General features: G+C 43.7%; 1 protein-coding gene across 7 annotated transcripts in view; it reads right to left on the bottom strand.

The window, feature by feature from the left end:
• Positions 1–14,800, bottom strand: part of LOC124774954 (epsin-2) — a 148,328-nt gene that overhangs the window by 25,989 nt on the left and 107,539 nt on the right. For all 7 annotated transcript variants that reach the window (XM_047249663.1, XM_047249668.1, XM_047249667.1 and 4 more), the window contains 3 exons: positions 12,769–12,886; positions 6,554–6,835; positions 1,917–2,096 (listed from right to left, as the gene is read on the bottom strand). In XM_047249663.1, the coding sequence (XP_047105619.1) occupies positions 1,917–2,096; positions 6,554–6,835; positions 12,769–12,886 (580 nt within the window). The remainder of the gene's footprint in view (positions 1–1,916; positions 2,097–6,553; positions 6,836–12,768; positions 12,887–14,800) is intronic.

Here is a 14,800-nt window from a genome sequence, read left to right as displayed (position 1 = left end):
TTAGCAAATTTCTCAATAGTATGGCAAAGCAACTCTTGACACCTCGAAAAGTCATATGCACCGTTTTTTCTTTTTTTTTTTTTTTTTTTCTTTTTTTGGGGGGGGGGGGGGGGGGGGACACAGAAAAGGCATTTTGCTGATTCATTTCAGTAATTTACAAGAATGATTGCCTATCGAAGTTGTAGGATCCAAATGATACATATTGAAAGTGAGGTAGTATATCTATCATGCGAGTCTCGTGGCGAGCATTATGATCAATTATTTGTAATCGTCATTTTTATCTGTTTTCTGTTGTTCCTTTAATTCATCTGCATTACATTTCTGCCCTAATTATTTGTGACTTGATTGGGAAACCCAGACGGTTTCTGTCGATAGCGAGTGTTGTCTGGTGTTCGTGAAGTTTCCTCCCCAGACTCTCTGACATGGAAAACTCTTAATTCCATGCATTTCCTTTCTGCCGCAAATATGGAGTTTTGCCAGACGAGGGAAGGAGGGACTGTGTTGACTGTGGTGTTGCAAAGTCTGTAAAACTTCGTAAGAGGAGTGTCGACACTAAAATACCGTTGCAATTTCATTGCGGATAGTGCAGAAAACGAACGAGTATCAGGAAAAATATGTGGTTCGACTCTTCCAAGTTATCCATTCCGACAAGCGTAGTTCTTTTATCGTGCTAGATTCGAGACTACACGTTGCAAGCAACAGCATCAGAAACTGTGACTACTTCGGGTTTTGCCGAGAAGTCTGTTATGTGGTAGTGACAAATGATAGCGTACCAATTGGTGGAGCGAATCTCATATAGCTAGACGAAAGAACCAGAGAGGACTATCTTCACAAAGTGAAATAGATCATATTTGGGTATTCGGTGGAATAGAAAGAGAGTCCCAGAAGTGTTTCATTGTGAGAGTATTGTCCCAAGACAAGGTCACTTTAGTGGGTCTCATGAAACACTTCATACTGCCTGGTAATAAAGTTATAACAGACGGGTTTCAGTCTTACAAGACTCTGGAAGCTGAAGGGTTCGACCACAAATTCGTGAACCATTCTGTGGATTCGTGTCTTTGGATGACCCCAGTGTCCACACCCAGAATACTGAGCGGCTGTGGAAATCTGTTAAGTCTTCCCTAAAAAGAGAAGGGCATCTGTGAACAAGATGGAGAGACCAGATGAAGAAAGATGTGAACTTATGAGAACTGCATTGGGAGGAGACGTTGAAGGACAGTGTGTGGGAGAAAAGAGAACTTTGGAAGATGCTCTGAATGACCTGCAAAAGCAGAAATGTTTCTAAAGGTAGCAGAGATAAAATACAGGAAACAAAAGATTATTTACAACTTGTATAGAAACCAAATTGCAGTTATCAGAGCCACAGGACATGAGAGGAAAGCCACAGCTGAGAAAGGAGTGGGACAGAATTGTAGCCTATCCCCCATTGGCCAGACCGTAAAGGAAACCAAGAAAAAATTTGGAAAGGGAATTAAACATCAGGGAGAAGCACTAATAACTGTGTGGTTCGCCAATGACATTTTAATTCTGCCAAGAAACAGTAATGGACCTGGAAGCGCAGATGAATGGAATGGATAGTGTGTTGAAGAGATAAGAAAACATCTACAAAAAGTTGAGCAAGGGTAATGGAACATCGTTCAAGTAAATCTGGTAATGTTCCATAAAAACACGGGAGAACTGCCGGATATCAGTAATGTCCTGCCACGATCAAATCACATCACATCAAATCTGGTAATGCTGATGAAATGACACTAAAAGTAGTACAGTAACTGATAATGGCTGAAGCAGAGTGGATATAAAATGCAGATTGGCGAAGAAAATCACTTCTCAAAGAGATACATTTGTTGACATCAAATATAAATGTAAGTTAAAGAATGTTTTTTTTCTGGAAACATCTGTCAGGATAGTAGTCTTACCTGGAGAGGGTGCTGCTGCAGCTGGTTTGGTATTCATGGTTACAAGGTTATCAAGATTTACCAAGGATGAATTTTCTCCAAGAAAGCTCTGAGGCGTTTTCTTGGCTGTGGTTTGCCTGTTTTCTGACAATGAGTCCCCTAGGCCAGTCAAGTCAAATGGATCAGGGGACAATGTTCCTCCTGAAGAGAGAGAACAGCGTTTCATTAATCTGTAACAGTCAACTGAATTAAACTAAGATTTTTTTTGTTTTATACAGAATTAAAAAAATACCATGCGAAAATACTTTTTCCATAGTGTTAGCCAATTCATATGGTATTACATTACAGTGTATGCTCTTATTCTTACAGCATGTCAAAGATTGTATGCAGTTTGCTCACAGACCTACACACAGCTTTTGAGTCATTCATTCATTAATAGTCTTCTCTAAAAATTAATGTGCTAATTTTTACAATAGTGTGGATCTCAAAATTAACCAATTCCTAGTCATTCTAATAACCTGATTCTGGTTGAACAAACTGCTTATGGTATTAGAAGTTTACTTCACATACCTGCCAAAAAACCACATTCCTAGCTGATCACAACCTTCGGTCTGTTCCACATTATATATTTAATATGAAACAGTTGCTGTAATCTAAGTGATTAATTTTGTACATTAAAATCTGTATGTATTTGTGGGAACTCCACCACTGTTATAAGAGGCATTCAAAAAGAAACGGGCCAGAAGCATAATTACAGAAACCAGTATCTGTATGTTAGAAGTATTGACCTTGGCAGTTGAGACACTTGTCCCACTGAGACAGACACAAGGCAGTGAATGGCTGTCTCATAAAATGTAACATAATTGCATGCCTGGTAGAAGTGCAAGAATCGTAAGGGCATCAAAAATTCCCACATGAACTGCAGACTCAGTAGGCACTGAAAATGGCTCTTTACCTAAATGGAAAAGCATAGTTGTCTTAAGAATAGTTGATGAGCAGTCTCCATTCTTCAGGATTGTAAGTAACTGCAATAGCTTCCATTAAGCCTTCTAACATTAATACATGCCACAAGATTGGTAGGTGCAATATTAGAAGTTGAGCATTTAATAGGTCTGAATCTCTACAAGTTCACTTAGTTGATTTTGTGTTATTCTGGGTGGCTTGTTATAAGACACATCAGTTCTGAACTCTGCGCCTTTTGAAGCATTAGGCTCAAAGTTGAGAGATTTATTACTACCTTCAGAACAAATGTTTTATTCTGTTCATGTATACCAAGCTTTGGTCCATGTGAGGCTGATTCATGGCACACTAAATATTAAGAATGGTCACCATAATACCACTAACAGAAGTACTGCAAACAACATAGTTTTATTCTTATCTCAGATTTTGTAGACAAAATGTCTAAGAGGCTGCAATTAATGGCGCAACTTTTTAAGTAAATGCTCTCCCCCCCATACACCGAGGGGGGGGGGGGGGGGGAATTTCTTGGCTTCTTTTGAGAAAGAAACTTTCACTTTTCTATATGAATTACAAATTAGAGACCTGTCAAACGTGCATGTTCCACATTCATCTGAAGAAGAACAGTTATAAAAAATCACTTTTGAATTAAATAATGACAAATTACATTGTCACCACCACCACCTACAATATAAACTGAAGTAAGGTACTGAACTAGTATGACCTCAATGTTTTATTTTATCACCACCACCACCGTTATTATTATTATACTATTACAGTATTATGTACAGTTCACAGACCTATATAAAACAAAAACAAGAGTTAATTGTCAATTATCTCCGTTACATTTGTTATCTGCACAACTGACTTGATAAGAATTAGCTTATTTCATACAGATTATGTTTTCATTATTACATGATGTTTGAGATGATTATGCCCTTGCCTTCCTCTGACTTCTGAAGAGACTTGCCCAGCCAGTTAAACAGGTATCTACAGTTTAACATGGACTCTGGACCATGGTGGCATTTTTCATGGCAACAAAAACTTAGCAGAAGTGATAGAAGTGAAAAGAGAGAAAAAATTATAGTTGTGGCTGCGGATTGAACCCCATACATCTGAACTGGTAGTCTTGAGATTTACCCACTGAGTCACCATGCTATGTACTGAACAACATTACATAATGTGAATTCCATGTAACATCCGAGTTTCACATATCTTTATGTAAGAAATCACCATATAGTGTTTTCTTTTGGTGATGCTTGGCCAGTAATGGGGGTTTATCTGTTACAGTGAATAATTTAGGTACTGCATTCCACACCAGTCTCTTATTTTACTAATTCATAAAAGGTTTATTTCACAGCGTAGTAAACAAACCAAAGACATATGATGTCTTTCTGCCACTCATCACATATTCTGATGTTACTATGTATTTCTTGTTCTTAAAAAGAAAATATTATTCAGTAAATGTCTCTGGGTTATGAGAAAATTGCAACTAAACTGTCCCTTAATGTGCTTTTAATACCTTTTGGGATCTTCAGTGTTGTATTTTTATTACTGCTACAATTTCTTGCACTCCGTACACTACCTTCTATACAAACCATGTTACAAATCAGTATGAGTGATGCTGTTCTCATTAATCAGATGTGGTATTCAATAGTGTAGCTCACTATATGTATGGTGCACTGATATCACAGTGTATAACAAAAATTTGCGTGAGTGTCAAAACTGTATTTTTTAAGTCTATAACAAAAACATTTGAATTACTTTTATAACAGCTATTCCTGGCACATGTCAAGGAATTTATAAGGAGCGGGGGGGAGGGGGGCAGCAACTACTGCACTGCATCTCTGAACACAATAGTGAGATGCTGGTGCAGAAATGACAACAATAATAATTTAAAAAAACATACTGATCTCTAAAAAATAATCATAAAATATTAAAGTTAACAATGAGATAATATAATATGGAATAAATAGCTATTGGGTAAAGTTCTTCCGTCAGCAGTGATGCTAAAGCATCTGAGAATCACTAAATAGGGCAGATACAACAACAACAACAACAACAACAACAATAATAATAATCTACATCTACATCCATACTCCGCAAGCCACCTGACAGTGTGTGGCGGAGGATACCTTGAGTACTTCTATCGGTTCTCACTTCTATTCCAATCTCATATTGTTCGTGGAAAGAAGGATTGTCGGTATGCCTCTGTGTGGGCTCTAATCTCTCTGATTTTATCCTCATGGTCGCTTTGCGAGATATACGTAGGAGGTAGCAATATACTGCTTGGCTCCATGGTGAAGGTATGTTCTCGAAACTTCAACAAAAGCCCATACCAAGCTACTGAGCATCTCTCCTGCATAGAGTCTTCCACTGGAGTTTATCTATCATCTCCGTAACGCTTTTGCGATTACTAAATGATCCTGTAACGAGGCGCGCTGCTCTTCATTGGATCTTCTCTATCTCGTCTATCAACCCTATCTGGTATGGATCCCACACTGGTGAGCAGTATTCAAGCAGTGGGCGAACAAGTGTACTGTAACCTACTTCCTTTGTTTTCGGATTGCATTTCCTTACGATTCTTCCAATGAATCTCAGTCTGGCATCTGCTTTACCGACGATCAATTTTATATGATCATTCCATTTTAAATCACTCCTAATGCCTACTCCCAGATAATTTATGGAATTAACTGCTTCCAGTAGCTGACCTACTATATTGTAGCTAAATGATAAAGTATCTTTCTTTCTATGTATTCACAGCACATTACACTTGTCTACATTGAGATTCAATTGCCATTCCCTGCACCATGCGTCAATTCGTTGCAGATCCTCCCGCATTTCAGTACAATTTTCCGTTGTTACAACCTCTCGATATACTACTGCATCATCCGCAAAAAGCCTCAGTGAACTTCCGATGTTATCCACATGGTCATTTATATATATTGTGAATAGCAACAGTCCTACAACAATCCCCTGCAGCACACCTGAAATTATTCTTACTTCAGAAGACTTCTCTCCACTGAGAATGACATGCTGCGTTCTGTTATCTAGGAACTCTTCAATCCAATCACACTATTGGTCTGATAGTCCATATGCTCTTACTTTGTTCATTAAACGACTGTGGGGAACTATATCAAATGCCTTGCAGAAGTCAAGAAACATGGCATCTACCTGGGAACCTGTGTCTATGGCCCTCTGAGTCTCATGGACAAATAGCGTGACCGTCTTTTTCAAAACCCATGCTGATTCCTACAGAGTAGATTTCTAGTCTTCAGAAAACTCATCATATTCTAACATAATACGTGTTCCAAAATTCTACAACTGATCGACATTAGAGATACAGGTCTATAGTTCTGCACATCTGTTCGATGTCCCTTCTTGAAAACGGCGATGACCTGTGTCCTTTCCCAATCTTTTGGAAAGCTACGCTCTTCTAGAGACCTATGGTACACCGCTGCAAGAAAGGGAGCAAGTTCCTTTGCGTACTCTGTGTAAAATCGAACTGGTATTCCATCAGGTCCAGCGGCCTTTCCTCTTTTGAACGACTTTAATTGTTTCTCTATCCCTCTGTCATCTATTTCGATATCTACCATTTTGTCATCTGTGCGAGAATCTAGAGAAGGAACTACAGTGCAGTCTTATATATATAATAATAATAAAATTCTGCTGTGATATGAATAACAACAATAAAAAAATACCGTTATTGTTGATCATGTTGGCATTGGTGCTGGCACTTGCACGATTTGTAATGATGTCAAACTCATCAAGGTCTCCAGCTGTACTACTCGGACTCGAGTGTTCAGTGTTGGTAGCAGGTGACCAAGGGTCTTGCACAGTAGCAGCGGTTGCCACAGAAGCTGCTGCTGCCCCTCCTGCTACAGCACCAACTGCCATGCCACTTGCCACCTGTCTTGGAACAGCTCCAGTGCTACTACCAATCTGATGTGGCGATACCGCACTCCACGGATCCACAGCTGCTGCTGTTTTACAAATAAAGACCACAGAAATCAATGACTATTGTACTGGAGAGTTCAGTCTAAATTAGGGGAAATTTTCACTTCTGAAAGCTTGAACATACAAAAAACAAACAATATTAATAACAAATACCTTACATGTGAGAAGAGTAAAAAACAAACTACGTGGAGTACTAGTGTTCCTATAATGCTGTGAATCTTAATATCAATGCGTATTAAATGTAATTATAGTTTCTTACACTTTGAACCTACATTTCAACCTTCATGCCGATACAATTTTGTGTAAACATATCTGCAGATTAAAGAATCAAAGGGTCATACATGGTACATTCTCTGCGATTACAGCTGCCAGCTTCCACTACAGCAAGTGTGGCTAACTAAGTTTTGTCATAAGGCCTCACATCAAGCTTTTACATTTATGTATTTATGAAAAATCTATGATTTTTTTTTAGAATTTAATGTTGTTCTTAAATACTGATCCATCACTGTAATATTTACAGAACCTCATATTACAAGTAGACAACAAACTTCCCTTTCATACAGAGGAAATTAACAACACTCCTATCTATAATTCCATTTAATCATTTAAGGAATTCTAACACTACATTATGCCTAAAACTTATTTCTTTTTGCTTATTGGCACTATCAAAAAGATTTTTTTAAATGGGAGACATTTCGGCCAAATATGACTCAACATATTTCATGAATGTGTAAGGAGCAAACAAAAGGTTTTCATTTGAGGGTGTTGCTGAAGTGTATGTCCAATGCAGTGAGAGTCCATTGTGCGTGTTTAAGCACAACCATATAGGCAAAGGATCATGTGGCATTTGTGGCTTTCCGACGTGCATGCGGTAAATGTGAAAATGTGAACTATGGTGATGTTATTACCAAATGCATCCAAGCAGGACCAATGAACTGTTACTCTTTCCTTGGCTGTCCAAGGATAAATACTGATAGACATTTTTCCGAGAATGGTGAAAGTATATGGGAATGCATGTCTGTTGAAAACCGCTGTTGTGAATGGTGTGCCAAGTTGCGATTCGACATGAGATGACGATCGATCTGGGAGGCCAACCTCAACTGGGAGACACCACAGCACCCACCCTGTAGTACCGATCTCCCTCCATACAAATATCATGCCTTTGGTCCCTTAAAAAAGGTCTTGAAAGGTCGACAATTCCTGTCAGACTGGGTATCTTCATCCCGGTGCATCAGTGGAATGACTGACTGGCATAACAATTCTCAACTGTAAGGCCTTCAAATGGAAACTTTTTTATCATTCCTTATTGAAATTTAGTTAACTGTCTTATTTAGTGAAAATGTCATTTAAAACTCTTACCTTGCACAGCATATCTCCTAATTATAAGTAGCATAATAATACTATATACAATAACGTTGATTATGCTGATCTCTGTTAAATGACAGTGTAAGCCTGGAAGTCATTAGCACTTGAATGAGTGGATTTCAGAAAATAAGATGGAACTGTATTTTGGTGGGTTATCAGTGTCCTTACAAACATTAAAAGAAGCGAATGTGGATAAAATGTCTATAACTTTTATCAGACAGTAAGGAGTAAACCTATGAAAGGACACATCGTACTATCTCTCAAACCTTAAGACAATGGAAAAAAGGGTGAAAGGTGCTATACCTGGGATTAAAACAGGGGGGTGGCACACTGAACTAAATGAGGATCACGACATGCCTCCTCGGCTGCTACACTCACCCTTTCGTTCCCCACAACACCCATGTGCCCAGGCACCCATCATAAAGACACCACCACCCCAACCTATGTTGTTGGAGGAGGGTGTTCTGGACATTATGGATTAGTTTGTTTGTTGGGTGCAAGCACTGTAGGGAGTGAAGGGCACTCAAGTAATCTGAACAGACAGGAATTTACCATGTGAAACACTTCTCATCTGCTCAAGTGCTCACAAGATTGCATATAATTCTGCATCAAAGCCAGGAAAGTCTTGAGGCAGCTAGATCTTGATGATGAGATTGAGGAAAACAAAAGAGAAACCGATGGAATCCCACTGTTTAGATTTATCCACAGATACAGCTAGAGAGTTGTGATGCTCAACATAATGTCAGAAAATAATGTACCTTTCCTGTACTGCAAGAAATCTAAAATTACTTTGGACCTTTGCCAGGGTGACAGGTGGTTAACACCCTGGAGTTGGGGTTGTACTTGTCCCACACCAAGTGACTCCAGCAAGTGCTGCAGGAGGATCCCAAATGGCCTTTTTGCTGATGGACTGTTGGAGGAAAGGTGTTCCAGAGATAGAAGAGCAAGAGTATGGTGTACAGGTAAATTCGGAGCATAAGGTGCTGCTACTGGAGTGGTGGTTCCTTGGCCTCAGCCTCACACTGGATATAGGTTTTGTCCTAAAACACCTGTAACCAACTGAATCCCCTCATAGCAGATAGCGTCAATAATTTTGAGATATGGAAGCCTTGCTGATCCATTACACTGTGCCCCCATAGTCTAGCTGTGATAGCATGAAAGCCCTATAAAACTGGAGCATGCGCATCCTATTTGCTGACCAAGACTGTGGCTCAGGCCCTTTAAGATATTCAGTGCCTTCTAGGTTCTGGCTCTCAGGTCTCTTACAGCTGTCAAAGAATACACCAATACAGTGATGGGTACATAGAAAAGCCTCCAGAATATCCGCCTCTAGCAGGGTCAAGTTGTTGACAGTGAATCGAAATGTCCTGAATCCGTACTGTGAGTGGCTTAGGAGTTGCTAACACCCAGACAATATGATGGTTAACGATTCATTCCAGGGTCTTTCCTATACCGTTCATTAAGGCAATGCCTCGGTAGTTACTGGTAAACGTTTGTTTATTTCTTGGTTTGAGGACAGGAATCAGAATGGCCTCTCTCCACAAGTCAGGAAAGTGGCCTGTCTGCCATTTCAAATTACAACATGCAAGGAGGATTTCCTTTGCTGCTGCTTGTGAATGTTGAAGCATGCAGTATCAGATTTGGTCATGACCAGGTGTAGTATCAAGAGCCTCAGACAGTGCCAAATCCAGCTCCCACATGGAGGATGAACAATTGTAAGACTCAGACTTGTTGGGTCTGAAGTCTAACTGGCACATCTCTACAGTCATATGGTAGTGGTAGGATGCCAGATCTTGGATGGAATTAGCAATAGGCAACACAAAATGCTCTGCCATCATTTAAGTGATGTCTCCAGATGACTGTTTCAGTACTGCTGTTACTAGTAAAAGACTGCGTTTACCAGAAATCACAATGACGGCTTCCCACACTTTTGTAGAACAAGTGGATTGGTTTACAAAGTCCAGGAATGCTTGCATGAACTTTTATTGCTCTCCTTAATGACACGTTGAGCCTTGGCTCTTGCGTCCAGAAAGGCTGCAAGGTTGTCTACTGTTAGGTGGCATTTAGATCTCTGTAGAGCCACATGCCTGATGCAGATAGCTGAATGCCATTCTGTGGATCACCAAGGTACATGGTGGATCACTCATGTGATTTGTTCCACACATTCCTTGATGCTGCATCAATGTTCGAACATAAACAGCTGGCTGAAGAGTGTGTGGTTAGCCCTGTCAACCGTCCACTTAGGCGACTTCCGTTCAAGTAATGCTCCATCCAGTAAGTGGCGGTAGTGCTGAGACTAAAGACCTCCATTTGTGTAGAAGCATTGGTTGTCAGAATAGGATTTTTAAGGGTTGAAACAAATTATGTAATAAATGTGAGAGGTTGCGTGGTCTTATAGATATTCTTAGCCTCACTATACAGGATGTGTTTCTTGTTTCAATCTCTCGTGTCTTATTTCCTTCTAGGTAGACGCTGAAGTCTCTTGTCCACAGAGGGTGGTCTCCAGAGCAATTTACACACTTCGGAGGAGATGAACAACCATCTCCTTCATGGGCATCCTTACCACATTTACTCAAAGTAGCTTCTCCCTTACACCCTATAGTAGTATGCCCACAGTGCTGGCATTTAAAACAGAATATTAGGTTGGGGAGAGGGCCACACACTTAGGTGTAGGAAACCTTCCTTGATACAATCTGAAAGTTCTGTGCTACTGTAGGTAAGGATGAAGGAGTTAGATTTTGTCAGATCCCCGTCCACCCTTCTCCTGATATTGTTCAAACCAACAATACCTTCTTAAGCCCACTTATCTTTAGATTCTTCATTGCGGATGTCCACCAGACTGTTGCATATGACAACACCTTCGCTGTAGTTCAAGGTGATGTGTATCTCAGTTTCAGTGGCATATTCCCCAAGGCTTTCTGCTTTCTGCAGGTGTGTCACTTGTTGGCAAGTAAAAGTTTTGACCAACAGAGTTCCTCTGTGCAACTACTTAACAGATTTGAATGTACTTGCTATGCCTTCTAAATCCTTTTGAAAGTAGAAAGGGAAACTTTCCCAAAGCGTCCCCCTCCTGTTCAACTATGAAAAACACATTCTGACCCAGAGCATGCATTCTGTTACTAAAGACTGAAGTACCTAGAAGAAACCCAGGACCTGGAGGACTTGTCACATGAGGTCTCTTGAAAGATTGGTTGTTGATACCTTCCAGTGGCCCACCCATTCCGCTTCGAGGAGGAGGAGGACAAAAATTTGAGTGGACATCTTGGGAGCAATAGGGTAATAATGATACACGTAGACACAGCTTCGAAAGCCCAAGAAAAAGCCTTATACAACGGAGGTACAGCAGTTTCCCCAGAGGCTGCCCAGTAATGACTCTTCCAGCTCAATAGTATCCATATCATCAGTGTGCAGCGTCCCTTGAGATAGAGTTTTTGTTTATAGACCTTTCACCATCCTTGCAACCTGATCCCTGTTCCCTGTCACACACAACATCCCACTGCCATAATGTATAGTAGTCACTGAAGCATGTCCAGAAGTTATAGTGACAGAGGACTCGTGACGCTTACCAGCACCCAGCTCAGGAACCCGGACTCACAGCCTGTACCCTACAAAGGAATGCTCAACCCCTGAGGAAGCAATTGCATTAAAAAACAACATATTGTAATCAGTGAGAAGTACACTTTCACAGAGCATGAACAACCATACTTGATAATCAGACTTGATAATCAGTCTTGAAAAACTGTATGAACCGAGCACTAACACACTGAAATTCATTTCCAGTATTTTAGGAAGGAGTCTGATTGTTATTTAAAATGCTTGGCTGGCCCCCGGACGACTCAAGGATTATGCTCACATCAAGATATAAAAGCTAATCCATTAAAATATGACTGACTGAGAATGAACAACTGTAAGCAATGCATACATGGCAGCTCTTTCACTGGAAGGGTAGTCTTATGGAGTGCATAATGACGAAAGATGTTCAACGTGGCCAGAGTAGTGTTTTTATTGATAGTAGTTTACTTTCCGCGAATTCAATTAAAGCATTTTGTCACTACTACTGACTTCTATCCTCAGCTGGCAGAACTGCATGGAAGAAAACAGCATGTGGAGCTGAAGATTATAGCAAGCAAACTAGCTCATCTGCCATACCTTTAACATTCATTATCGCTGTTCCCATGAGTCATGTCAATAAGCAAGATGATCCCTACTTTCCTAGCATTTCGAGGAAGAGAACATTGTCAAATATTATTTATTTATCACTCTACCTGGCTAGTAATTGTTGTACACTGACGTACAATCACTCTGCTTTCCAATGAAAGTGACTTAACTGTCCAAAGAATTTGTGATGAACTTAATGGAGCAAAAATGCTGAAAAGAAAAATCAACAGCATAAGGCTAGATAATAAGTGACATTTTTCACTGCTATTCCAGGAAGGAACAAAGCAGTATCAACTTAAAAATCACACTCTAGACTACTTTATCCAATTATTTTAACATGTATTGTAAAAAAAGGGGAAGCTAGAGTAGTTTTTCTGAATACTGCAAGGAAACTTTTAGTATACTACATACTTTATGCATAATGAGTGCTACTAACATGGTTTATTTACTGTATCTGCTGACACTGGCGTCCATGGGTCAACAGCTGGTGAAGGAGAAGGAGACGCAGCTGCCGAAACGCTTTGGTGTGATGCTGGACTACTCCATGGATCATTCTGAAATATTTTAAGAAACAAAGTACACTTAAAGACATACTGAAGAATAAAAAGCAAAACAACAATGTGTGTGTATGAGTGTGCATGTGCACGCATCTCAGGATACGTTAGGTGGCACAGATCTGAAAAGGTGTGCACATGTGCATGCATGCGCACAAAGATGTGAGGGCGGGGGGGGGGGGGCAAAGGGTGGGGGGGAAAGGACGAGCCGGGCGGGGGGGGGGGGAAAGACGAGCCGGGCGGGGGGGGGGGGGGAAGACGAGCCGGGCGGGGGGGAAAGACGAGCCGGGGAGAGGGTGGAAAGGGGGGGAGCGGGTGGAAAGGGGGGGAGCGGGTGGAAAGGGGGGAGCGGGTGGAAAGGGGGGAGCGGGTGGAAAGGGGGGAGCGGGTGGAGAGGGGCGGGGAGCGGGTGGAGAGGGGGGGAGCGGGTGGAGAGGGGGGGGAGCGGGTGGAGAGGGGGGGAGCGGGTGGAGAGGGGGGGGAGCGGGTGGAGAGGGGGGAGCGGGTGGAGAGGGGGGGAGCGGGTGGAGAGGGGGGGAGCGGGTGGAGAGGGGGGGAGCGGGTGGAAAGGGGGGGAGTGGGTGGAGAGGGGGGGGAGCGGGTGGAAAGGGGGGGGAGCGGGTGGAAAGGGGGGGGAGCGGGTGGAAAGGGGGGGGGGGGAGCGGGTGGAAAGGGGGGGGGGAGCGGGTGGAAAGGGGGGGAGCGGGTGGAAAGGGGGGGGAGCGGGTGGAAAGGGGGGGGAGCGGGTGGAAAGGGGGGGGAGCGGGTGGAAAGGGGGGGAGCGGGTGGAAAGGGGGGAGCGGGTGGAAAGGGGGGGGAGCGGGTGGAAAGGGGGGGGAGCGGGTGGAAAGGGGGGGGGGGAGCGGGTGGAAAGGGGGGGGAGCGGGTGGAAAGGGGGGGGAGCGGGTGGAAAGGGGGGGGAGCGGGTGGAAAGGGGGGGGAGCGGGTGGAAAGGGGGGGAGCGGGTGGAAAGGGGGGGAGCGGGTGGAAAGGGGGGGAGCGGGTGGAAAGGGGGGGAGCGGGTGGAAAGGGGGGAGCGGGTGGAAAGGGGGGGGAGCGGGTGGAAAGGGGGGGGGGAGCGGGTGGAAAGGGGGGGGAGCGGGTGGAAAGGGGGGGAGCGGGTGGAAAGGGGGGGGAGCGGGTGGAAAGGGGGGGGAGCGGGTGGAAAGGGGGGGGAGCGGGTGGAAAGGGGGGGAGCGGGTGGAAAGGGGGGGAGCGGGTGGAAAGGGGGGGAGCGGGTGGAAAGGGGGGGGAGCGGGTGGAAAGGGGGTGGAAAGAGGGGGAGCGGGTGGAAAGAGGGGGAGCGGGGAGCGGGTGGAAAGAGGGGGAGCGGGTGGAAAGAGGGGGAGCGGGTGGAAAGAGGGGGAGCGGGTGGAAAGAGGGGGAGCGGGGCGATAGAGAGGTGGGAGGGTGGGACGAGAAGAGGGGGCGCCTAGACAGGGGACACGGCGGAGCCTACAGAGGGGACGGAGGGGACAGGGGGCGCCTACAGAGGGGCCGGAGGGGTCAGGGGGCGCCTACAGAGGGGACGGAGGCGACAGGGGCGCCTACAGAGGGGACGGAGGCGACAGGGGCGCCTACAGAGGGGACGGAGGCGCCTACAGAGGGGACGGGGGGGTGGCGCCTAGGGATGGGCGGGGGGACGCTTACAGAGGGACGGGAGGGCAGAGAAAGAGAGAGAGAGAGAGGGCAGAGAGAGAGAGAGGGCAGAGAGAGAGAGAGGGCAGAGAAAGAAAGAGAGAGAGAGAGAGAGAGAGAGAGAGAGAGAGAGAGGGCAGAGAAAGAAAGAGAGAGAGAGAGAGAGAGAGAGAGAGAGGGCAGAGAAAGAAAGAGAGAGAGAGAGAGAGAGAGAGAGAGAGAGAGAGAGAGGGCAGAGAAAGAAAGAGAGAGAGAGAGAGAGAGAGAGAGAGGGGG

The sequence above is a fragment of the Schistocerca piceifrons genome, chromosome 2, assembly GCF_021461385.2.
Source record: "Schistocerca piceifrons isolate TAMUIC-IGC-003096 chromosome 2, iqSchPice1.1, whole genome shotgun sequence".
In the NCBI taxonomy this organism is placed as follows: domain Eukaryota; kingdom Metazoa; phylum Arthropoda; class Insecta; order Orthoptera; family Acrididae; genus Schistocerca; species Schistocerca piceifrons.
The sequence above is the reverse complement of the archived record's forward strand: the minus strand, read 5'-3'. Positions and strand labels throughout refer to the sequence as shown.